General features: G+C 38.6%; 1 protein-coding gene across 2 annotated transcripts; it reads right to left on the reverse strand.

Moving 5' to 3' along the window:
• Positions 1 to 576: 576 nt before the first annotated feature.
• LOC145460643 (uncharacterized) lies at positions 577 to 25,769 on the reverse strand. Of its 2 annotated transcripts, none has more exons than XM_081445518.1 (5): positions 21,958 to 23,612; positions 10,228 to 10,553; positions 7,739 to 9,944; positions 7,272 to 7,499; positions 577 to 6,153 (listed from the first exon to the last, which is right to left on the reverse strand). In XM_081445518.1, exons 1-5 carry the CDS (start codon positions 22,016 to 22,018, stop codon positions 5,855 to 5,857), a joined length of 3,120 nt encoding a protein of 1,039 aa, XP_081301644.1. In that variant the 5' UTR covers positions 22,019 to 23,612; the 3' UTR covers positions 577 to 5,854. The 2 variants fall into 2 exon arrangements, with proteins under 2 accessions (XP_081301644.1, XP_081301643.1); XM_081445517.1 differs by having other exon boundaries at positions 580 to 6,153; positions 23,524 to 25,769.
• Between the last annotated feature and the right edge of the window lie 801 nt (positions 25,770 to 26,570).

The raw sequence follows: 26,570 nt of genomic DNA on the forward strand, positions 1-26,570 counted from the left end.
CCATTAGAACATTTTGCTCTAGTTTGCCGAAACATGCACATAAGAACCGACTTGCGTCAATAGTGCGCTTTAAAAAAAAAAACTCATGTATTGTTTATGCGCCAGGCGATAAAAGGTCGGTATTGTTCCGTTTGTCATTGATTTCTTCCAAAACCGAAAAATATTCAGTGTTATAATGGTGGCATGTGAAATGGCCTTGCGTCAATTTAGGCGGCTGAAAACGTGATTGTGAATATCAGCTGGCCATCAGAAAAATAAAAAGCGTTCAACACGTTTAAAGTGGTTAAAATATTTTCTCAACAAAGCTAGATTATTTGAATGTCAATATCAGTGGATTGCTTTCTGTAGATAAGAAAAAAAAAAAAAGAAAGTACATCTGCCAGGGCTTTTGCAAAATCCCATTTCTCTTGAGAATTAATCACTTTGCGTTTTAAATTTCGGTGAAATTTTGAATAAACTGTCAGCGGGAAACAGCAGAGCGGAGGTAACTACCTGTCAGTTCAAGATGTCTGCATCACAAACAAATATTAAATAATTTCTCCGAGAGATTAACTTAAAGACTCCTAGTCAGTTTTTACCCTAAATATTTACCTAAATAATGGATTTAATACTACAATGCAAACCATCTTGTCATCATCTTTAATGGAGCGCAAACAAAGCGCTGCCAAATATGAAGTGTCTGAAGTTAGTTGACTGGGGAGGAGCAAGCGAAGGGAAAAGAAACTTAAATGAATGCTGAGTTTTTCTGGTTATTTCTTGGGCCACTTAATTTTTTCTGCCTTTTTCTCGGCTACATGTACTTTCTCGATTTCATAAGCAAGTCAAAAAAAAACCTTGACCATTCTTTTCCTATGACAAAGCATACGGAACATGCGCGTCCTTACTAAAACCTCGCTTTCTTCGGACACCTACGGATGTTTCGCAAATATTAATTGACTTGTTGCCTGGCTCGTAACCGTCAACGCAATCGCACGTGCTGCGCGTGTGGCCGACACGAAACTTACGAAAGTGTCCCTTTATCTCAACAGTGACTAAATACCCGCGCTTTTGAATTGAGACCACGAAGTATAATTTTAATGGATCACTTTGGTGCATAGAAAATTCCGGTTACTTTAGACAGTTCTCAGTGTTTTCCAATAAAAAGGTACTATCAATTAAGATACAACGTCAATTTAGGGCACATCACCTGCTATTAAATTAAGGTTTCATTCCGGTTCAAAATTAACTTTCTTGATGCTCAAAACAAACTGCTCTAGTTGTCAGTGAGAATAAAAGCTTTGTTCATTTTAACCACAAGACACAACGCCCGTTGTCAATCATCAATTTTTCTCTCTGGCATTTCTACATTTCTCTAGTACTCAGCCGAAAGACGTTTTGCAAAATAGCTTGTAATTACCATTCTGGAGCGACATGGTGCATTTTAAACAAATACAACGCCAAATTAAATGTTTACAGTGTCGCCTTGCGTCAGACTGTTTTTGAAAGCTACAAAGTCCCTGTGATGTGCCGGCATAACAGACAACATGGCTACTAGAATCCATAGTTCATTGACCTCTGTTATCTATCATGGAAAATGTTTCTGAAAGAACATTTTGTCTCAGTTCATTACGGTAAAAAATCCTCACTCGCTAACGCAATGAATAGTCGAAATTAAGGGATGGAAAATGTGGAATAATTCATGTGTTCCGTTTGTACACCTTCAGCTATAAATGTTTACTTAATAGACTGAGTAAATAGATATTCCTTCATTTCTGTCGCAGGTGAAGTCCACCTGGGGCTTATTGCTCTAGAAAAGACGACCTTTTGTATCTTGCTAGCCAGTATGGCGAAATGGAAATAAAAGAAGGGTCGCGGCAATTTCGGTTCGGCAGATTTGATTCTTCAATTTGAAATTTTTGTAGCATCTGGTGTCAACGTAGAATTCCGTTAAACAAAATTGCTTTCTTCACCTCCACACGATCTAAAGAGATTTTAATCAAGTCGAAGGACTGTGTGCCGTATAAGTTGTTACCACACGAAATGATGGATAAAATTTTCTTACCAAAATTTGGTTATGATCGGGGAGGGGGAATGCCCCTAATGAGAAAAGGAGAAGTAACAAAGAAACTATGGAGATACCCCATGTGGAATATATTTACCCCTACCCCCAACACATACCCCTCCTCCCCCGAATATATCAGCTTCCATACAACGTCTTTAATAACTGGAAAACCAACACAAGCTAAAAGTAAATTCTAATCTTTTAATTTATGACAGCTCATAAATTCATATCAAGACATCCACAATCATCATGTTTCTAGTTTAGCATTACAAGTAGACCTCTTTAAATACGACAGCTTTCAAATAATAATGAATAATTTATTTTAAAATAGAGAAAATTCTACTGACACTACGTAAGCGTTCGTCGGAGTAAATAAGAAAAAAAATAACTGTACAAATCCAGCAAAGAAACGTGTTTTAGCTTGGCTATTTTTACAATAAACAAAAGCTGTTTAATGAATTTGATGATTGCTATTTATGTTATTTCCCAGTTGACAGCCAATCATGGATTATTTTGATCATTGGGCTATTGTTATCACACGGCTCCATACCTGTTACCATGGAAACAACACATATCAATTTTAAAAATAGCTGAGCTCAAAACACATGATGTGAGACTTAAAGGAGCTACGTCAAGGTATGCGCATCTTGAAAAGTTTAGCCTAAATTTTTCAAGTTCGTCGTTTGTAATCTGTGTCAATCTTCTCCATTCTTGACCACCCTTAATCCTTTATTGTTTTTTTATGATCTTTTTGGTGTTTTTCTGTCTTAGTTAACTATCATTTTCAGGTTTCCTTTAATTTTAAGGTCATATTTTACGCGGCCAAGTTAACTCAAAATACCGTGACAGAACTCCTTTAAGATTTTGATATTTCCTTCTCAAACGCTCGTAAGAGTTTCTGAGTTTTCTTCGTCGACAACTATCGACTATAACGTTTACCCGTTACCCCTAGAAAACGTGAAATTGTACAGAAATGTAGAGAACGCCAAATTAACCTGAGACTAGATTTAAATCAACAACACTTTTCATCACCACAGTAATCCTGTAAATTTACAGACCCTACACCAACAGAAAATCATGCACATCTTATTTGATCTTAATCCATTACTGTTAAAGTACCTCACTTACGTTAACTTCAACAAAAACTCCTAAGGTCCCCAAAGGAGTTGTCAGTCTAACTTCTAAATGATTTGGACGTTAAAAGTCACTGTTAAGGGGAGAATATACCTCAAAAGAACTGATGTTTACGTTGGTTTTTACATCTTGCTCCATTTATCTACGAAAATACGCCAAATGTCCAAAAGTATCTGAAAAATTGGCCCTAAATTTTGTAACACGCCACTAAAAAGTATTTTACTATTGTTGATGTGAGGGCTTTTTGGAAATTTTGGAAATTTCTTTTATTCCAAATTGCTCTAATGAAGTGTTACATGAAGTATAACTCAAGACGAAAGTACTTATTATGGTATGGGACTTCAACCGCGAAGAGATATCAGTTATAATGACATATATTCACTCCCCATGCAATAACAAAGAGCGTGCATTACTTGCTTTCTGACCACAAAATTGACTTCTTCTGTAGTCACTTCCTTGCTTCATTTTCATTTTGATTTGTTTTGTGTACTTTCCAGTTAGCTCTCAAACTAAGGGATCTTAAAAACGTACAAGCTAGTTAAAAATTTACTTTGTCCGCTCTTAGTCACAAAGCCGGACCACACCCAAACACTACAAAGCATTGTGCTAGATTTGTCCTTCGTAATCTGTCACACTTTTCACCAATCTTGACTGTATCCTCGTTCCATTTTCATGACCTTGTTGACGTTTTTCGACACATACTGAACTACAATTTTGCGATTTTCCTTGAGTTGAAGATAATATTGTACATCCCATCGAGGAAAAATATTTCGATATCAATATTGAGTTTTCTGAGGTCAGGATCTCATTGCTACAAACAGACTCAGCCCTCAAGCTTTTAACGAAAGTGTTGCTTAACAACATGGATACCTCTTCTACTGCGTCACGATGACGCGAAACTATCAGCGATCTAGCGAGAACCCGCGCCTAATTTTTGATAGTAGAATTTGAATATGAAGCTTTCTGAGCGCTTTTGACGAGGACTTTAGGTAAAAAGCACATTTCGTAGGTCTAATTAGATGCTGAATAACATGTTTTGAATAGCAAATATAGAAACTTATAACTCTGGATATGTCATTCACTTGATTTTTTCCCAGTCTGATGGCACTGAGGAAAGCCCAACCTGGTTGGGCTATTAAAACACATTTTAAAAAATCTCGTTTGTTTTGATACCTATTAAATCGTCGACTCTTAAATAGTTTCAAATCTTGAGACTTCTTTTGTATTGATCGAATAAAAAACCTTTCTGCAATGAGCAACAAGGCTTATAATTTATGCATCAAAATTGTACAGCATTACTTTATGTACACCGCGAATTGAAGTTGGCAGGGATGGGCCATCTACAACTTTTTCGTTTTTTTACAAATTCACGAAAGTAAGATCTTTTCACAACAATATTTCCTCCTTTCTACATGAAAAAAACTTCTCTTTCTCCAGTATTTTGCGTTCAGAGTTTCTCTTAATCAAATTAGGATTTTCTCATTCCCCGAAACGCAAGATCGCTCTGAATCGTTTAAACTAGTAAATCAAACTTCAAGAACTTTGTGAAGCAGAGTTGTCAATTTTTGAGAGTGGCAACCCCTTCTCATAACCGGCTGGCATTTTGATTGCCTATTTCAAACGAAATTCATCAGAAAGTTGGCAAAATGTTGTCAGAAATCATAAACCTTGTCAAGTAACATGTTCACTGCAACATCTAGAGTTATTTTGAAACCATTTTCACCGTTCAATGACTAACTATACAAAATAAAAGCCGTGAATTAATGTTGTCTTCTTCAGAGGAAATGTGCCAAGGAAGTAAATTTTCATATGACGGCCAAAACGGTAACAAAGTCTAACGCGGAAGAATTTAAACTTACTCAAAGGAACCCACGTTATATGGTCGATTTTCCTGAGTAGATAATGATTATTCACAAATTTTCTTTGTGCACTTTGCGATGATAAATTAACTTAATTTTAAATAAGCAATGTGACATATGACAAACCACAAAGGCGGATCAATAATGTTGTACCTGTGATTTTCATTTACATTTAAATTTTTACATTTACATTTACAAAAACTTTCTGTTGGATCCACCTTGGAAATTTAAGTTGTCATATCACAAAAAAAAAACCGATTATTATTTGAAATTCTCCTCAATTGTATTCAACTGCAAACTTGCAATCCCAAAATGTTTAAAATCAATGTCGTAATTTGTTAATTGCTTTTTTTTGCTCTTTCAATTGGTGTTCCTAGTGTTTTAGAATTTTTTTTTTATGAAAATTGAAAAAAACCCAAGTCAGCAACTTTCAATTTAAACTTTTCTGTAAATGAAATTATGATTCTTTTTCGAAGCCTCACACCAGCTAAAATGTAAAAAAAAAGCGTTGTCCTGAAACCTGCTTTTTGTTAAAGATTAAATACCGCTAACATGAAAAAGGACAAGTATTGTCAGCTTTCTCAAATAATAACTTTCATGTTTCATTCTAGAAATTTAACTTTTGAAAGCTGGATTGACCTCGCAATCCATTTTTTTTTTTTGCCGAATTATTGATCTGTTTAACAGGACATGGTAAATCCAGAATTCTCTTCTCAAGATTTTGTTTTTCCAGGCCTGAATTAGACTTGGAACCAGTCCACTTGCTATTACCTATTTCTAAATATGACGTATACTCTAAGATTAGAACCTGACGTATTGTTTACAGCCCGTTGATGAGCCTCGCAGAGCGTCTCATGTTCTCTTCACGTTTCAATAAATCTTCAATTTTCTTGGCTTGTTCGTCATTCCTACAGATGGCAACAAACCTGGCCTCGTTCAGAGGTGCTCGGCCGCGTATTTGCACGAGAGCTGAAACTGAGCTTGAAGGATCCATTTGAATCACTAAGTCAGGCACTGGAAGGTCAAATCCTTCCTCGGCTACGCTTGTGGTGACGACAATTTGAAACCTTCCTTCACGAATTTGTAAGTAAACATCTCTTTGCGCTGGGTAAGTCAGTCCTGTGAACAAATAAAACACAATTCATTCTTAACTTTTCAATAACACATTCTGATGTTTCTTTTTGTTCGAAAGTATTTTATAAACCTATTGAGACCTACTGGAAGGAAGATGGGAACCCTCGCTGCACAGATGACTCGTTTCAATGTTCATAATGTCTCCTTCATAAAAGCCACCAAAGGTTCGAAAATAATTTGGAAAAATTTGTTGTGACACCTCATGTATGGTTCAAGAAACTACGTTTCCATGCAAGGCAACCATCAGTTTCGACATGCATCTTTCTAAAATTCTGAATTTTCCGGATTTTCAGTAATTTTTGTTGCAATAATCTTTTCCTTTTTGGAGATTGGTGAACCAAATGGAGATGGCGGAACCAAATGGCCACTGTTCGACAAAAATTACGTAATATCCGCGTCATTTGACATAATCACTGATCTCATATTGTGCACCATGAAAAAAAATATTCTTCACCTACTAAATCACAATGCTATAACAATTGTAAATGAGTGACGAATTCATTCCCATCCCCCGTGACAAAAGACCGTAAAACGCTGGCCTCAACAAAGTTCAAACGGCTGCCATCAGACTCGGAGATATCACGGGACACGAACATTGAATCATCACGGGTAGAGGGGGTGCTTCCTTATATGGCTATATGAGTATGTGAAGCCCCAAAGGGTATGGTTTTTTAGCAAGAGACCATGATCTATTCTCTTGTTTTAAGCCGTTTTGGTCACAAATAGGGCATCGAGTTTGGTGATTGTGGTCTAAAATAGGAGATAGTTTCTGCACTCTAGTCTTGAATTGGCTATGTTCTTTAGAAGAAGCTACTTATTCATCGTTATCGATAGCATCATCAACAAAAGCCCTTCGCAAATTGAGTTCAAGCCAACCATGTATGTGCCGCAATGGCTCCGGTCTAGCGCCGAGCTCCCTGTCAGATCTTAAATAGGGTATCATAAAGTTTTGTTCAGGTCATAACTGGAGTAGGAAAATTGCAGATTTTGGTCTTAAATAGGGTAAGGGTTTTGGAAAGCGAGATGCACACCCCATCAAATTTTTCCGGGAGACCCCCCCCCCCCCCCCCCTCTCGGGAAACATCTGCAAGACAAGGTCTCACCGTTATCAGCAGATCCACTTCCATGTCCTGCAAAGGATGTCGTCTTCACGCCCCGTAACAACCCGCTGTTTGACAGATAGGAAGCCAAGTATCGGGCCGTCCGTGCCCGTTTGACCAGAATCAAGACGAAATTGACGCCGCTGCTCGTCCCAGTCCAGTTAATTTGCAATAACTGCTTCATCAGTTGTTCTATTCCTGAATTTGGCCCATGAAACTCTGAAAACCCGCCTTTGGAAAAATGAAAACATATTGTTGGATCGTGTCCATAGTCATTCTTCACTTGAGTAAACTGATTTCTAGATTCCTAGTTTTAACGTAGTTTTGTTCATAAGTCTATTTTGTACATAGTGAAAATGACTAGATGTAACAAGGCACTGGCTTTTTATCTGTTCTTTAACTGGTGAAATGTGGTTTAAAAAATCGACCCTGAAAAGCGTACTATAAACAACGGTAACAGTCTACTTTACCTTGCCATAGATAGTGTTCCAAATATGACCTGACTTTGGCGCAGGGAAGACCCACACTCTCTGCCCAATAAAAGCCATGGGGACACTTCTCGTCTGCCAGTTCGGCCATCTGATAAATCGCTATCTGCTCTCCACACTCTTGAAGGGTACACACAATTTCACACATCAGCTGAAAGTGCAGCAGCGAATACAAGGCGTTAGATTCGGGGCGGGAAAGTAAAATGTTATCAATGACACCAAGTACAGGGTAGATGTCATCGATGCTAAAATGGCCGCCGGAAGACGGTTGAAAGATGTCTTTGTAGTCTTTCATCTCGCTCAGTCGCACTGCCATGTTGAATGCTTTGGTAACGTATTCCACGAGAACGTCCATGAGCTCGCATTCACAATTTGCGTATGAAGCTGAGATGCAGTCAGGCGGCGCCCTGCTTGTCTTCTCTTCCAATTCTCGCACATTGTTTGTGACTATCAAAAGCTGTGCTTCGCCCAGGTTTCCCAAGAGCCTCTGCAATCGTTTGGTTGTTTTGTCCAGAGAGATTTCCCCAGCTGGGGAGGCTGTGAGTCCCAGTATTTTGGGTCTGTGGCCTAGAAGAACATCTTCACGAAGATAAAAGTCTCGTATGATGACATTGTAAGGATGGTCCTTATTACAGTGATGTGCTTCGTCTAGAACTATCAATGAGACGTCATCAAAGCGAAGTGTTCCATTATTCAGATGATTCCGATAGCAGTCGGCTGTTATGATCAGAACATCCTGTTCGTAGATGCGAGCATTTCCCTCAAGCTTCCTCATTTCACCACACACCGCTCCGATGCGAATGGGTCTGGTACCTTTAAAAGGACCTCGCTCATCCGCGACTCGAACATGCGCCAGTTCCTTCCTAAGGTAGTCCCTTTGTTGCAGAACAAGGAGGACGCGATCAACAAGGAACACCACCTGCCGAGATGGATTCAACGCAAGCATGTGCCCAATGACCAGAGAAGCCACCAGTGTCTTGCCAGTTCCAGTTGGAAGGAAACACACGCCATTTGCCTTCATTGCCTTGCAGTACAGCTCCATCTGGTAGTCGTATGGCTGTGTTCTTGTGCTTCGTTGCGGAAGAAACTCCTCAGGAACTGTGATCAATGGTAGATGTTGCTGTGGTGGTGCCTTTTGAGATTTCGCAACAGTTTGTTCGTGTCTACCGCTGCTAAAGTGCTCCTTGGCTTGCGACTCGGAATTTAGATGCACTTTGCAACACTCGCAGTATTTCTTGTACGGAATCGCGTTGAACTTTGCCACTTTGTTTTGATGTTTGGTGGTTCGAAGGTGCTCTTCGTATTGTGCCTCCGACATTAGTGAAACTCGACACAATTTGCAATAATTCCACGCACTTCTCTCACCTGGTGTAAGACCATTACCATTTGATCGCATCCATGGCTTCATGCCATCAACTGTCCGAGGTTCTTTTCTTGGCCTGTTATCATAAGATCCCCAAGATGAATTCCTTGGTAGCTGCGGATAGAAGTCTTCATAGCCACTTCTTGCCAAAGACTGGTTGTTGCTCCTTTCTCCCCCAATAACGCCAGGATTCGCTCGTTTCTCACGAACAGGTTGCCCGGCTGTTGTCAATACGGTAAGGGAGGGATTACTCGCAACTGTGAAATTAACAAGACCTTGTCTACCGAGCGAGCATAGAGACTGGCTCACCTCCTCCCTTGTCCCACGTCCAACAGCGTTAATGATTTCTGAGGGTTCCAAAGCTCCATACAAGGTCAGCACATCAAGAATCTTTGATTTAAGATCTTCACGTTTTGGTTCGTCTTCAACACACAATCCTGAGCCATAAGGTATAAGGGGACTCCAGCCGTTTAGAGAGGGGTTTGCTTCGCCTTCACTATGGCTCCTTCCTGAGGTCCAACGCATGCCGTTGTGCCCTTTCGGTTTCAAGGAAACAGTGTTCTTGAGGTGTGACGCTGGAGGACTTGACGAATACTTGTCAATACATTCGGAAGACCATCGTCGAGGGACTGCAACTGCGATGCCTTCTTTGGACCTCAAATCAGCCCCAAATGATGGGGGACGACCCAAGTGTAGATTGTTTTCCAATAGTTTACTGATTTCTAGGGAATCGACACCCTTTGGTATGTTCTGCGTTGTGAAGGGAACACCTTGTCTTTCCATTTCCATGTTAAACTCAGTATGGTGCCTTGATGTCTCAGGTACCTGCAAAAAAAGAGCTACCTTAATTAAAGTATCTTATGAATAACTTTTAACGCACCGACGAAGAGCAGAATAAGGTTGCTGTAGGGCATGTAAAAGGTTATCAAATAACGTTAGAAAGCGAAACACGGGAAGATAAAAAAAATGTTCAATTTAAGGGCTGGAATATAATAATCACGTTGTGAAACAAGTTGTTGAAGCCTACATTTGGCAACAAAGTGAAATTATTATCAACTCTTGCAAGGAAAGCAGAATTACAAAATTGTTATTGTTATCTATCACCTACCACTGTGTACTGGGTGCGGCCGTGGTTAAGTCTATCATCATTCTCAGAAGCAGAACTTTCCCACGAAGGTAGCCGTTTTGGGAATGATTGGGACATGGGTCTTCCATGCCCAACAGTCTTTTCGAGGCTCGTTTCACGCGACTGTGGTTCATAAAACCCGTTGCAAGATGACATGTTATAACGGACGTGGCCATTCTCAAAAGGAGCGGGCTTGTGGTTCTTTCCGTGGCCGTTGAATAATGTCACACAGTGGCTCCTGTTTCTTGGCGAATGTTTCCCTTCTAGATCTGTGTATAAACCTGGAGTATTCGTCGATGCAAACGGGTCTGCAAAAAATGGTGACAAGGCCTTAATTAAGACTAGGTTAGTCAGGCTAGAGATCTGTTTTTCACTTTTTGCTATTCAGACTCTCTTCTGAGGTCTATAGGCTACTTTTATGTTGCAAGATTTGGGGTTATTTCCTAAACGTTATCTTTCGACAGAGAAGATCAAATTTCATACAGGATCCGCCCGCTTTCATTTCGACAGAGGGAGAAAGCAAAGTTCAAATTAGAGTGTGCTAATTATCACGACTGAAATATACGGCTGTGTACGTGAAATGATCTTACCAAGTGTACACAGATATATGTTAAATGTGCCAAAGAATGAAGATTGGAGGTACGCATCAAAAATAACAGTTTTCAGAAAACGCGGAAGTGTTACCACAATTACTTTCGCTTTAGATAACTATTTTTCCTCGTTGAATTATTTATTAAATCGAATTCCTTCTCGTTTACCGATCTACTATCAACCTGCTGAAAAATAATGAACATTATTCTACAAAGGAAATACATCAGACTTAGTCGACGAACACTCTTTGACAGCCTAAAGCACCATGTGGCTTTGCATCATTCAGCGAGAATGACGCGCTATGTTTTCACTCTACATGAGTAATTCGTAAGTAGAAACTGAAATCGAAAGTTATATACAGGCGTTTTCACGCTCACAAATTCGGAATTCAAGTGTCCGTTGCATAGCAGAGATATAAGAGATACTTCATCCCAGAGTTGGCCGAAATATGGCTCTTTTCGTCCTAATGACAAGTTCCGAAAGGCATCCTTCACGGTTACTGGATGCATAACAAAATTCCCGGGAAGATTTACTCGCCGTGCTAAGTATAGCTCATTAAATTTTGGTTCAAAAAGAGCAGAAAGTAACCACGGAACTTCTCGCTTGCTTAATCGATTTCAACGAAAATTATACTTCTCAAAACGACGATGGAAGATTTGCGTGGAGCTGTTGCTGACTGAAAACGTTAAAACAAATGCTATCTACCACCGACAGCGTCAAAAGAAAACAACTTTGTGGTATTAAAAACATGGTGGAGATTATACGACACTGCATACTTACCACAGGTTTGCAACTCATTCCTAAACGAGTTACAAGAAACGAAGACCGAGACATCCATACCACATGAATGGTACGTAGTATCACCGCGTCTGTTTAATTTTAGCATTGATGCAAGAAATTAGGACGCTTGCTCCATTTCCGAGAAAACAAAGTTTCCCGGAATTTACGTGACATTTAATTTGCATAGCGTTAACAAAGGGATTGGAGACGCATTCTCAGACGTGGAAAATGTTAAGGACTACAACCATCTCCTAGTACATGACTACTTCTTGCTCGCCTTTGCTTTACATCTCGTTGAAGAACCAAACGCATTGAATATAACACCTTCCAAAGCACATGTTCTTGCGACGGCGGCCAATAATCCTACCCCACCCCCACCCCCACTGAAATAAACTTTTGTTGATAAAAATTTGAACTCGAACACAACAGTGTTTTTCCAAGAAATGTTGACAAGCCAGTCTTTCTTCTTTGACAAGCCACGCGCCACGAAAAGTACCATCTTTTATCAATTTATCGAGGAACACCCAAATAGTCAATTAACAAGCAAAGTCCCAGTCAAGAAGTGAGCATAGATTGCTACTTCGCCTCGAACACTGTCAAATTGATCATATACAACAGATGGTTGAGCGGGTTTGCAGCCTGCTAAACCTGTTTATGATTTCGTGGAACTCAAAAGAAAGGGGGGGGGGGGGGTGACGATTTGGGCTATCCAGCCCCAAAGAGTTTTCAGCAAACACCAGGCTTAGGGTGTGGACCCCAAGGCCCTTCTCTCGGCTGAACCGAGTGTTGAGACTGTTCTGATGCTTCAGTTCACGAATCTAAGTCAAGATCTGCGTCCCTCTCGTTTACGGGTGAAACTATAACTAAATGAGCGCGAAGTAGTGAAGTAATAGCTATCTGTTCTCTAAAAGGGAAGACTTTTCAACTAAAAGTAGTTTATGAGTATGCTGAATGATTGAGCCTCAGATATATAACATCCTCTGAAATCGCTTCCATTTGCATCGTTATTCCAATGGTTCTTAACCAGAATGGGATCCGCCGACTTAAAAACGCCTCTAACATCGTATGTAAACAGCACTACATGAAAGTCCAACACGTTAACTTAATTTGAATATAATGGCTACATACACACACAGAGAATTCTTTCACACATTCAAAAGTTAGAACCCCCTCTTAATGCTTTCACATGAAGGTGCTACATCTCAGTAGCTTTAATTTGAATGGTTGGACACTGGGGTCAGGTTCCAACCAGAGACTTAACAGCTAGAACCACCTCGTACAGCATAATAAATAATACCACACGAATGTACTTCTCGTTAACCTGAATTCATTCAAATGATCACATATCGGCGTTTCATCTACAGACAAACGCTAAAATCGCCTCACAAAAATTGTTTTCTCTCTCCAAGAATGTTTACAGCATCCGACAACATGGTCATTTTGAAAAACTATATAGCTGAAATAAAGCGAGTCTTACTAGGGTGGTGTAACGAAATACACACTAATACGAAGTAATATATCAAATACGAGAGACAGTGTTTCATCGGGATATCCAAACACCGAGAAGAGAGTTGAAAATACGACGCGCAGTGGAGTATTTTTGACGACATTCGAGGTGTATGCATAGCCGATGAAACACTGTCTAGAGTGTTTGAAATATGTATTCTCAATCGAAACAAAAACTAAGGAGTAAAGGGAGAAGCAAAATCGTCAAAATCTATGCTAATTGAGACTGGGTATCGAAACTTCCTTCACGGTTGTGATTTTCTTTGTTTAAACTTGATGAATTATTAATGAGTTTGAGAAGCAAAAGAAGAACGATGGAGCGGCGAGCGGCAAAGCCGCGACCACGACAGACACGAGGAAAGACGAAAAAAGAATGGGGTTTGTCCTGTCTCGCTCTATTTTCATCCTCGTTTTTTTTTCCTATTTTGTATAATTTTAGTTTTCCCTGTCTCGCGGAGGATTTGAGGAACAAAACCTACTGCCCGTAGTCTGTCTTTTTTGGACCAGGTCAATTTTATTTCTGTTTGAAAGCACTAAATAAGTTAATTTTAATTTCAACCACCCGGTTGTAAATTTCTTCTTACTTCTTGTTATATAATTGCAACCCGTCTCATCATTGCCACGTGACTATCAATTAACCAAAGGAAAAGTAAGAGACTGTTAGCGGACTAGGACTGCATGTTTCTCAGCGTGACATTTGTGATTCGCGTTACAAATGTAACTCGGTGTTATTGATTTCAGAAGGTCAATCGCCTCGTGCGTTGTGAAAATAAAGCATCTGGTTTGTCATTTGATCAGCTGTTGTTTTAAGCGCGGGGAAATTATCAAATACGAGTTTCCTCTTTCGTTTATATTTTCTACTACCCCTTTGCTACTAAGGTGATTTCTTCTTTGGCTTATTTTCTCGAAACGCAAATATGTTTATATTCCATAGCCTGAAAACGTCCCAACCTTTCAACCCTCCATTCCTAAGCCTCATCACCTCTCACCGAAATTTTGGCCTAGAAATTTTTCACCAGGCCGTCGTATAAAAAACTGTCCCCCAAATGCTCTACCTCGACCATATGTTTTGCCCTCCGGGAGAGGGGGGGGGGGGGGAAGGGGGGGGAGAGACTCCCACATAAAAAGGACGGGGGGTGCTCGTCGTACGTTTTAGGAGATGTAAGAGTGGTTTTGGTATCTCTTGGTACCTTTTAGGGTGTTGAGCCGAAAGTAATATGACAGGAGATCATGTGTTGTTTTAGAATTGGTGCCTCTTTTAATAGGGGTGAAAACATCTCAAGCCACGCTCACAAAACAGGGTCTTGGTACCTCTTAGCCGCTTAGGAGTCAAATTCTTTTCAAATTTCCGACGACCATCCCTGTCCTTTTACATGGTAGTTCCCCCCGGGATCTTTCGTGGTCGTAGCGTTTCTGACATAATCCCAGGTTTCATGTCATCAATTATCACGTGCTTGTGTAATGTAAGCAGGTGATAACTTTGTGACAACAGGTGGCGTGATGTTTGTTTTTCAAATTCGTGTTCTAAATTTTTGAGCCATGAAAATCACTTCTGTAGTTTGTGTTCCATTTGTGATCAAAGTCTGTAAAAGAGAGCTGCCGGTAGAAAGAAAAAATTTACCAGTCTTTCTACAGACGAAATATCTCGGCTACTGGCCGAAAAAAGGCGAAAACAACTCAAAAGCGGATCAGGACTGCTTTGGCAGCTGTTGCCGAACTCTGCACATAAAACCCGAAGACCAGAATGCCACCTTAAGGTAATTTAAAGCCAACAACCTGCAAATGTCATTAGAGGCATTTTCCGGAGCAAAATAACATTATCATAACCTTTAAATGCTCTCCTAAACAGATCAGGTTCTAAAAGGTCGTGTGCTTTTGAGCATCATCACATTCTTATTAAGTGTTTATTTCATTGCATAACCCACCAGTAAAATTACTATTTTCGTTCATAACTCATGGCCGAGTTTTTTCTCCTTGCTTTTCTACTCTGTACTAAACTACAGCTATACAACACGACAATGAATTGCTGTTCGATTGAGAAACAGTCTTAGGTAGTTTTGCTTAGGGAGGTTGTAAGGGTATTCAATTTAAGTTGGAATAAATTCTGGACTTTTTTTTCAGAAAGATAATTTGAGCAATTTTCCTTTAGACCTTAATTTCTGAACGCTATCCAAGCATTTTAGACTTATCCTTAGAGCTTCCTCCGCAGTGAGGCCGTTGTATTTCTCAACGAACCTCGAGGGCCAGCAAGTAATTTAGTGAGTAATACAATCAAGTTTTACTTTGATTACCTGAAATGACTTTTAAACTGAAATTGCCGGATTCATATGCAAGAAAAGAAGTTTAGTTTCTGCACTTTCTACTTTCAAGGGTAAACGAATCTCATCATGATCTCAGCATACCAAACAACAGAGCTCTAAGCACTGATAAGATAAGATAAGATAAGATAAGATAAGATAAGAACTTTATTAACGTGTCCAAGTCGCTAGCATACAATGTATACTAATTGGGGACACCTAAGTACGATTACTTATCTAATAATTAATAAAATATGAAATACACGTACGTATGTAAGTGTTTTAAAATATATATATAAAACAAACAATGAGTCATGCAGTAAGATCAAGTGGTAGTTGATGTTAGCCGTTCACTTGAAAACAACTCACTGCAAAGCACGTGCTGCTTGAGCTCTTGCACGTGCTCTTCGCGAGTCTTTCCTTGATTTCGCAATGAACACCACAGTGTGCTGATCATGATAAAAACTAGTTAACTAATGAAAGTGAAATTCCTGTCCGACTTCTCGTGGTTTCGATACGTGGCAAAAGTGAAACATCGTGGCAGGGCTTTGAATTTGTTCATGTTTAAATGTTTGTAAATTTGTTGATTCCAAAGTTGTATAATAAATAACTTATTACATGTTTTGGTGTGTAGTTTCGCTGTATATTTTCACCCGTTGTTTGTATATTTTCTGAGCGTTGGCATTTGTTTGTGTTTGGGGAAACACAAAAGAAGACTACCAACTGATACAGGCAGACACACGATTCACTTCTCACGATTTAAGAAGCTTTTCCTTCTGTCACGCAAATGAAACTGAAAATGAACATCAATTGTTCTTTTCTCGTGGCATTTGTGATCACTTTCTTACAAGAGAATTTTTTCATCTTTTCATGAAGCAACAGCTGGTAAATACCATTTTCAATAATTTAGATATCACTTTAAAACCTTTATTCGTTTTTTATAGTATAGCTGGTTTTCACATGACGTCACTAAAATTCGAACTACAAAACTATTGATCTTACTGAGATTTTACTTAAATGATGTATAAGAGCAGCTGAAAACTAATATTCATACAAAATTTCGCTCCGAATGGGTTCTTGGTTTTGTGATACACTACGCTTGAATTTCTAAGCTTTTGCGTGACGCGGCATTTACATGACGGCTTTGAGAGCTGTCATGATGGTTAAAAAAGTGACTTATTTCGGGGAACTTGGCTATCTGAACAGTTCATGTCTTAGAAAAAGTATCATTTTAATGTTTTAGAGTTCCTCGAGGGATAAATTCACGCTTTTGTAGCAAAACTCAGTGACAGATGTTTCTGTCGGTTTCCGGCCGCCATGTTGGTGCCCATACGGATGGGCACCAGCATGGCGTCGCCATACAAATCTCTATAAATTTGGGTAAAAAATTTCTCTGCATATCTCGCATAAGAAAAATTGCTGTGACCAGAATTTTGGCGAGAGTATTTGCATATTTACCTTCTTTCATTTCCCAGATTCTGGACTTTATCTATTGACCGGTTTTGATTTTTATTTTAATCTATTTTGAATTGCGTGACACTGAAAACCAGCAACTGATCTTGTTATACTGATGCATGTTGATTCACTGGTTCTTTTATCTTATGTCAAGCAATCTTTTCCACACAATTCATAAATGACGAAGTGACCCTACACAAAATTGATTGCTTTTGTTAAATTTCGACTCATCCTTCGGGCTTGTCAAAATACAGCGGCGCAGCCTCTCAAAGACTGTATACAACAAAACATCTAATACGATATATACATTGAATAAGGGAGGGGAGGGCAAGGAGAGAACTGTCATTTGGTTAATAACCCTTGAACACCACATCAACGACGTGCTTTCTACAGCTTTGTCTCAACAGGTTTTGACTGAAAGTGTATGGAAGGAGAGAGTGCAAACCAAACAAAATCACGTAGAAGCTACAATGGCCCAGAAAACGTTGTACCATTAAGTGCAAAAGCCAATATCATCTGGCAGTCTGTCAAAAAGACATCCACAAACATCAGAGGCGTCACTGGTGAATCTTAGCTGAGAGTTTTCACAGCACCAATAGCTCAAATGAATAAACAAGTTGAAGGACAAATGAGAGGCTTTTAGTTAAACTAAAAGATGAGTTTGGTTATTTCACTTATCAGTGCCGAGTAAATATTCGATCTAATTTTAATAACAGGTAAGTTGATTTTGGTTGTGGAAATGAGGAAGTTTTGGAAAACAAAAACACTATGATCTGATACGGCCCCATAAGCATTTAGCTTCTACACGTCAACCTCTAAAAAGGTTATCTATGGATGGATTATAGAGCAACAAACGTCGATGAGTAATGTGAATAATGAACGCATCAAGTCTGTAAATGCATTTCGATCAAATTCTTATTTATCTGTGCAAGGCTAGGCGAGGTCTAAAAACAACAACAGAACTCACTTATTTTATGCAACCCAGAGATAAAAACTCAGAACAATACAATTTGTTTGCTTCGATGAAACATACTTGCCATAGAATAAGGAAATATTACAAAGTTCTGCAGAAATAAATAGTTTGCCTGAATTTCGAGGAAAATACTGTTAATTCACAGTACTTAGAAATGGTAGCATGCGTTGCGAAGTTGATGTTACTTTCCCGGGCCTTCTTTTAAATTCTAGGTTAGAACGATATTTATTTTCTTTTATCATTATAACAACTGCTATGAAAGATGTAGTTTAAATGTTATAAATTTAGGTTGTTTGGTTTCACAGATGTAAAAGGACATATTGGATGTGATCATCCCGCTGACGAACCTGCCTGAAATATACTAATTAACTACAGGAGCTGACTCGAAACTTAATAGTTAAACTTAAATAGTTTTCACATGGCTGAATAAAACTGAAACGCTTGTGTGTTCATCGTACAGGGTCTCATATAACCGGAACATTCTAATATTTATTTAGTACTACTTGTTTTATGTTTATCGATTGCATCACGGCTGTCGGTTTTAACAGAACCGTCGGTTTTAACTCGAGCAAAGACTTGCTATGAGTCTGTTTTCCCAACAGCTCTTCCATTCTACAGGGGCGTGTTCATGACTCTAAGAAGCTCAACGAAAACAAAGCGATAACTTTTAGTTGAGTCATTATAACATGACAATATGTTCAGCAAGAGCGGATATCACTGATGAATTACCAATTGATGTAGCACAAACTCAACACGTACACAGTTTGTTCTTCCTCATTCCATTGACATTATTTAAGACAATATTACGAAGGCAAAGATGTTGGAAAATTCTCAGTTCTGTTAGTATTTTGTAATCTATCTGTCCTCGAAGATCTAACAACGTGCCTGAATGTTTGAAAATAAACAAGTTTACCATAACATTTGGGTGTGTTAGCCAAGAGCCCTCAAAAGGATTTCGGATCAACACACATGACCCTAGAGAATATTTTCGTGTTTCTTCTATTTCCAATCTCCAAATAAAGTTAAGTCTCATATAAACATAATTATCTTTCAAAGCTTGAAATATTAATTCTTGCAGTAACACTTCTTCGATGTAAACCGTACTTACTGAACTGGTTCCATGGATCTATAAATACTGTGATTTATTTGTTTTGTTTTGGTGTTTCTTTCACGATGCATCAATAGGAATTGTCAATTCATTGTTAGATTTCACACAACGACATAAGCAATTAATGAATATCCTGGATTACATGCAAAGAACTATATGAAACGATTTTTGTGTTTTGTGTTTCAGTTCACATGTAAAGTTTAGTTGTAGTCATACTCTTCCTATAAATTTACTTATTTAGTTTTACGTCTTGACATATTTGTCTTCTTCAGGTGTATACATGAATAGTATTGTTCACTTCATTGTCAAATTACATGCAATGACTAAGGCACGTACTAAATTAAAAATATAAGATTATAAGTACAGAAATACTTCAAACGAATTTTGATTGTTTTTTTTAGTTGGAAATTAACTAGCTTCCACACAGTGACTTTTAATCTGAAACAAACGCAGTAGTTCTGTGTGGAAATAACTGTTCTTTCTGCACCTTTATTAATGCAGTACTTCCAATATGTCAATCAATATCTCAAAGTAGCCAAGCTAAATGAAAACTTTACTTTTCTATACAGATTGTAGTCACTCTCTTGACAAATTTCTGGACTTTACGAGAGTCATTTTAGCACATGCACAGGCAACTGGCCTAGCTTCTCATATTTAGAGTAATCTAAAGTTATATTTTATTACTATTCCTACACTATGACAGACCCTATACAACAGGTTTCTGGCTTCTTTTATTCCTAGTTTCCTTGAATGTTACTCTGCTTACGGCCAAACCTTGGTGTATATCTTGCCAGTCACACTGCATCTGATACTTTTAAAACTGTAACTGGTTACTTAAACTGATTTGTATTAATTGTATTTAAAAATTTATGTTTCCTAAATCATTGCGACACCATCACTCTAAACTGCCCTCCAAGATAAAAAAAAAATATTTTGCAAGTTACCATTTCATCCTAGCTCAGTAGTTCTCAACTGTGACTAGTTCACATAACGGACTTCCAATAGCTTCTAAAATCTGTTTCCAATGTGAAATTTTGCCATTCTTACATTCAGACAGCTTGCCAGACATGTGACATTAGCGTGTGACATTCAGCAGTTTCGTGAATCATGCACAGACAGTAACACTAAAGTACAACTGCTTTGTCTGGTACGGAGTCTTCCTTAAAGTTTAGTTGAAGGATTTAAAAATGCCTTCAGCTGGCCATCATACACTTTTACGTTAGTTCTCTTTAGGCAATGCATTCTTAGTTTCTCTAATTCAACCATGTGTAAAGCACTGAATGTTCGTTTAACGCCTCATTCTTGTGGGCTTTAGCTCAGTTGAATAAACTGATTTTACTGTTAAAACCAAATACTTAGCATTATTCACTAAATCTTATACTTTGTGAACTATACCTGTTCGCAGGGCCTTTAATAACCCTTGCTCACCCTTGTTCATTCACACTTATGTCAAGAAGTTTTAAAGAAACTTTTAGCTTTCCATACCTCCATCTAAATAACCAGACATTTTTCCAATCCGTTCTTTAGTCTTAACATTTAAGTGTGCTTCATTTAATTTCATTCTGGTTAAAATTACAACAAATGCAATCTCCACCTCTTTGATCTGTGCCTAGCCAAGGAAACTGACTTTCTTTTCAAGATGGGTTTAACCTTGTTATTCTAGGGCTCATCCTGCCCTATACAAAGTCTTTAACAGAGTATTTCTCTGAAATGGACATAATAATCGGCTTCTCGTGTCTTCAAAGTATTAGAATAGCGTTTTTTGCCAGTCACACTTTTCCTTGACGTTCTCTCTGTTTCTACTACACCGAAAAATTCATGTGTTCAGCTGTTGCAGACAACATGTAAGGTCTTCAACAAAACACGAGAAAGTTTATGTAATTTTGGTGAGGAAGTCTTCTAGTTATCAGTAACAGGTTATAAACAGGTTATATTAAGGTGACGAGTTAAACAAGAATAGAAATTCGTCAGTAAGATTAACGTATAATCAGGTTTGATATCAGAAGTTATAAATAGTTCACAAACATTTCAATTTCTACACCTTTCAATAGAATCATGACTAATTCTCCTTTTCTTTAGAACTGACTGATATTCATCAAAGATCGTTGTAGGAAAAGACTGTTAAAATATTATCAAATACATGTATTTTCGTTTATCTTAAGTAAGCAAGTGAAGCAATTTCGGTGCTTGGAACAGTGTGACACTTTTTCAGTCACAGCCATTGTACTGTTGTTATCAGTCAGAAGGTGAATTAAGGCGAACTGAATGGAGTCCACTGAAATCTTATTGCCTCTTATGACGAACATTACGTTTAAAAGTGAACATACATGGTATATGACGATGTCTGCCGGATTTCTAAAACGAAAGTTGGGTCTGTCTTAAAGTTTGTAGTATGCTGTATAGAGACATCATGTGTAATCTCTACCTCTGTGTTAAGGTTGAGTTATGGTCAAAGTATCGACTGGATCGGCGACGAATCCAATAAGTTCTTTACGTAAGCTTAGGTCTGTGTAGGACTATTTTTAATACAGACCATTTTACTTAAAGGCGGAATTATGCTCGAAATATTTTCAAGTACGATCATGGACCTAACACTAACTTTCCGGTTTAATAATTTGTTCGCTATCAAGGTTTAACAATTAGGACACCAACCTATTGTGAATCACACATATTGTGAAATGAGTGTGTTAAGAAAGCAGTGGTTTACATTTTCTTCTTAAAATGAACGATCTTGGGCTTCTTAAGATAACCACCCAATTGAAAGGAAATGTAATGGTTAAATCTAACGGAGACGAGCTTATCATACTAGCAGTATCAAATATAGAAACATTGTAACACAGTACACTTCAGTTCGCTTCAGGAACGGCGTGTTTAAGTTCGACTCCCTTAATGTTATTGCAGATTGTCTCAGCTCGTTCTTACCGAGTAAGACCAGTTTAAAATAGAACAGCAATTTATGATAACCAAGCACACAATTCACGATCAAAGTTGACTTAACTCACCAAGGTTCAACTGGCTTTGCAATGATATTCGGCTTTGAAAAGATGACAGTGACATTGTCATATCGGAAGGGTAACTGAAAATTGAAAGACCTAAACAGACATCGAATAGAAGTTACTCGCAAACTCGTGACTGATGACTGACTTGGTCTCGAGGAAGACGCATGCCTCGTTCAAACTCTATCTGTAACACAGAGAGACAGACATTTCTACTGGCAGAATCCGCGGATTATAGGTAAATGGCAAATTGTCAATCGGAAATGAAATCTTGTGACCAGTATCAAACTTCCAAATCCGAGAATTTCAAAAGGGAATATTTGTGTAATAGTGATTTTTTGACATGAATTGCAGTTTCCTTAACTGGCCAAGAGAAAAGCGATAGCACAGAGACGAGTTCAACATCTCTCTTAGATCTGGGAGTGGCTGATATACAGTGCTCTACCTTAATTTGTTGGGCGTAAATAATAACAGTATCTGGCTGGCGAGTATCCATTAAAACATATTAAATATTATAGTGCAAGCCAAATAAAGCAAGAGTAGAATACAGCTCAGATTTATAGCTTGTTAGAGGTACATCATTCAGGCAAAACTCGAGTCAGTTACTCAAATAACATTTGCGACTAATAAGTATGCCAAAGCATGTCTGAATTCGAATCTACCAATGGACTGAATTCTTACTTAAGCAACCGTGTTCCTTTTCACCTCAGTGAATTTATCTTGGAAGAAAACTACTCCTGCGGACTGAAGGACAACAGTTTTAGCCGCTAAAGAGATTAGTTAGGAACGTAGTTAAATTCGGTGAACGGAAACCGGGTCAGTTTCGGTAGAACCGGCTGTGGAGTTGATTTTGCAAACACTAACATGAATGAATACCCATCGATAATCTTCGCAAACGTTAAACCTTCTTATCTTACACAAACTCAAAGCACAAATGCGTAAATTGACAGCATAATGTCTCCCCAAAGAAAACTTGTATGCGCAGTTGTCCCAACAATGTGTTTGATGACTGTGTTTTTCAAAGCCGATCGCTCGACTTAGTAATCAGGATTACCAGGCCAGTGTTGTGTTGTATTTGCGACAACAAAAGCTAGTCTGCGTTCAAAGTAAAATCGAAATTCAATCAGCGTTTAAGGAAGCTACAACGAAAACGTGGATTGAGGCGAAAAGGGAGATTCCCAGCTCGAGAACAGCGTTCAAATTTACGCGGTCGTCATGCGGCTTGCAACTGTCGATCGGATATCATTGCGTGGGTTCAGTATATAAACGACAAGGGAAAACGGTAAAACAAAACCTGTTTTCAACGGGCTGAGGGCCTCGTAAAACTAGCTCAAATACCGTGCCAAGTTTTTATTTTAGCTTTATATGTTCTGATTCGGTAGAATATTAACCATAAGCAATTCCAAGCTGAAAACACTTGTTATGGCTTCGAAGAACGCCAAGTTGTTATCGAAAATACGGAAGTGGAATCAAAGTCTTATGCTTTCATTCACCGCGTAAATTTTCATCCTGTCGTTATCGCGCTATGAAATTAGTATATGCCACAAACATGAGCATATTATAATTACTTACCTTGCGTCTCACTCGAACAGAGAGCGATGTTTCTGTTGTCTTCAAAACAGAGCTTCTCCGGAGTAAATCCATCACAGTGTTTTATCGGTTGCTGATAGCGGCTCTGGTCGAAGGTCGCTGGTCCTCCATGACAAAGATTCGTCCCCCAGTACGCTGTCCCATGACTCAAACTGTACTGCTGCAACTCCATGTGCTTCTCAGAGAAGGTTCTAGTTCACGAGCGTTTTTCCTGTTTGCTCTGCAGTCCTATTGTTACCAAACTCAGCCAATGCTATTCTGTTACAATTGCTTGAAAAGCGACAATGACGTTCGCTCTCTCTACAGATCGTTACTTTTTCCGCTTTACTTGAAGCTAATCTTTGTACTGTTCGCTTTTGAAACGCCTAGGAAACTTTGTACTTTGGAAGAGTAGTAGTACTTAAGATTGGAATAACGCAAATGCTCAGCCTTAATTCGCTTTACAAGTCCAACCTGACTGAACGTTTGCTTGGCGTAGTAACTTAAACGTAGATCGATTCGATTCGTAACGTTCAGCTTCTAACTTTCAAAAGTGGTTGTAAACTTTGAACGAAACAATCTCAAGCAACAATACAAATATCAACGTTGCTAGTAAAACATAAACAGCTTAGCTCAGGTTAAAAATACTTGTAAACAAAGCAGTAACGAAGTCCTTTTTCATTCACAAGTGCCTTGAACAAAGCGGGAATATCAAAAGTCCTTGTACGTGGAGTATTAAAAACGTTTCAACTGACTTTTTGGTGATTCTCTTCGAACTCATCACAGAAACCATTTGTAGACGAAGAACGAAGCCGATCCACGATTCTGAGTGCTGCAATAGAGCGTAACGTTTTCGCCAAATTGTAACTTCCGCTCTTTCTCAGAAAAATGGTTCAGACGCTATTGACTGTGACTCTTCAATATCAGCCTGCCCCAAAGGCCAGTGATTTGAGGTGAGATATAAAAAACACCAGCTTGAATTGAACTACTGTTCGCTGTTCGCAGAGAGGAGCGTATTTGAGTGTTTTGCGCACTATGCAAAATTTGAGTGTGAATTAAATAACGCGTTACTCGTCTGAATTTAAAGCATGAAGCCATTTGTAAATCACGAGATGGATTTGATAGTCACGCGATCCACGAGTTTACATTCGCGCTTTTGCAGTTCGAAGATACCTTGTTACATAAACAAGCAATTCTCATTATCTGAAAACTGTTCCCTTTTCTCTTTGTGTTGATTTGATTTTAACTTTGCTCAACACTACGGCGCCACTGAGTGTTTGTATCTGTAAAATATTCTTTATCTGAGACTTCGTTACCGTGGGGCAGCGGCCAAAGCAAAACCCGGAAGTAACGATGAACGTAACACATGGACAACACGCGCCATGTGTGTTTCAAAGGTTTGTGGACGGCCTCGTGCGTTAAAAGGGAATTCCCCGTAACCAAAACAAATAATTACTCACGTACGACGCATCTTTAGGTTTCAGATCGTACAGTTACCATTTTCTGTGATTTTAACCTCTATCAGGTTTCTTTGAAAGGTCGAAACTTCTACAGGGCTCAATTTTCCGTAGTCAGAATGAAATTTCGATGAGTGAATTTTCGTTTATAGCAATTTCCACTTTACATATTCAGCTGAAATCTCTCGATTTCAGAGAAAAGGTTGCATAACTAACGATCACACGGACTCATGCATGCGATGAAAGCGTGTGCCATACGGTCTCGTGTTTCAATGTTTGTAAATAGAAATTTGTAATGAGACAGTTTCAAGCCTGAACATAAATTTTTCAGAAACAAAGTTGCATAACTTCTATCGCACGAGTAAAAACGTGTCTTAATTGATCTCGTATTTCAATGTTTGTAAATAGAAATTTGTAATAGGACATTTTAAGCTCCTCTTAAGTCGCGCCATCCATGTAACCTACATTTTCAAAAGCTTTTCCCTAAATCTTGCTGGCATATCTCAATAGCGAATTTGATGGCAGCGTAAAGTTTTTCGAGCACTCGAATAAAGAAAAGATTTCTTAAAGATGATTTCCAGTCCGTACTGCACATTCTCAACACTCTAATGTTTATAAACATTATAATGGCTCACTCGATGGAATGCGAATCGATGTTATTCGTTACGAACCACATACCTTATCTTTGAGGCCTTTCAAATTCTTTTTCCAACAGCTTCATTGATTTTTACAGCTGCGAAGTTGTTTCATCAAGTGATATAAGAAAGAACGAAGCATAAAGCTTCAGCAACTTCGCATCTATCATTGTGGCCCTCGTTTTGAAACTTTGAAGTTAGGTCATGTAAGTAGTTGCGAAATGTTTACATTTTGTGATGTCTTACATGAGATAAAACAAAAAACGCAAACAAACTCTCGAGAATGCGCAATACGGACTAGAAATCTGCTGCATTATGAATTGAAGAGAAAAGGGTGAAAAAAAAAAAAAATGAAAATTTAACATCACAAAAACTGACGATGTCGGAAAAATCTAGACGATGTCTTTTCGGGTAATCACAAGGGCACACATGATCAAAGCACGTGCGAACCCGTCTCGAATTTCACTGTTTGTAAACATAGCCGATTTGTAACGTTTGAATGAAACTACGAGTACAGAGCTTTCAAAATCTTGGTAGCATATCTCTATAGTGAAGAATTTGACGAGAATACACGAGGCTAGCTAAAAAGAATCAATCATGTTGAAAATATATTTAGCAATCCTGTCCGAATTTACGAAACTTTTGAAGAGAAAAATATCGTTAAGTGAGTATTAAATAACTTGTTAAGAATCCCAACTTTTCCAATACTAGACCATATTTGCTTTTCTTAAAGAGCTTTCCCTTTTAGCTCAATAGCCTGTACCCGCTCACTTATTCCGATATATCTTGCCTCAATTTTTAAAATGAGGTGATGACTGGTTTGAAAACTCACGCTAGTCACACACAAAACTGACCTTGGCATTCGACACTTCCCACGCTTCGATTCCTATGGTATACTTTACACCGATCAGGCCTGAGTCCAATCACGTGCGTAGTCACGTGTCAAAACAAGCCCGGC

The sequence above is a fragment of the Orbicella franksi genome, chromosome 11 (genome assembly GCF_964199315.1).
Source record: "Orbicella franksi chromosome 11, jaOrbFran1.1, whole genome shotgun sequence".
In the NCBI taxonomy this organism is placed as follows: domain Eukaryota; kingdom Metazoa; phylum Cnidaria; class Anthozoa; order Scleractinia; family Merulinidae; genus Orbicella; species Orbicella franksi.

What these genes read in the sequence shown, in the direction of transcription:
- LOC145460643 (XM_081445517.1), bottom strand. Translation starts at nt 23,713, where the DNA reads ATGGAGTTGCAGCAGTACAGTTTGAGTCATGGGACAGCGTACTGGGGG. An exon ending in GCCGCACCCAGTACACAGTG is followed by an intron (nt 9,945 to 10,227) that starts GTAGGTGATAGA and finishes CTTTTTTTGCAG; the next exon opens with GTACCTGAGACATCAAGGCA. An exon ending in GGAACACTATCTATGGCAAG is followed by an intron (nt 7,500 to 7,738) that starts GTAAAGTAGACT and finishes ATTTTTCCAAAG; the next exon opens with GCGGGTTTTCAGAGTTTCAT.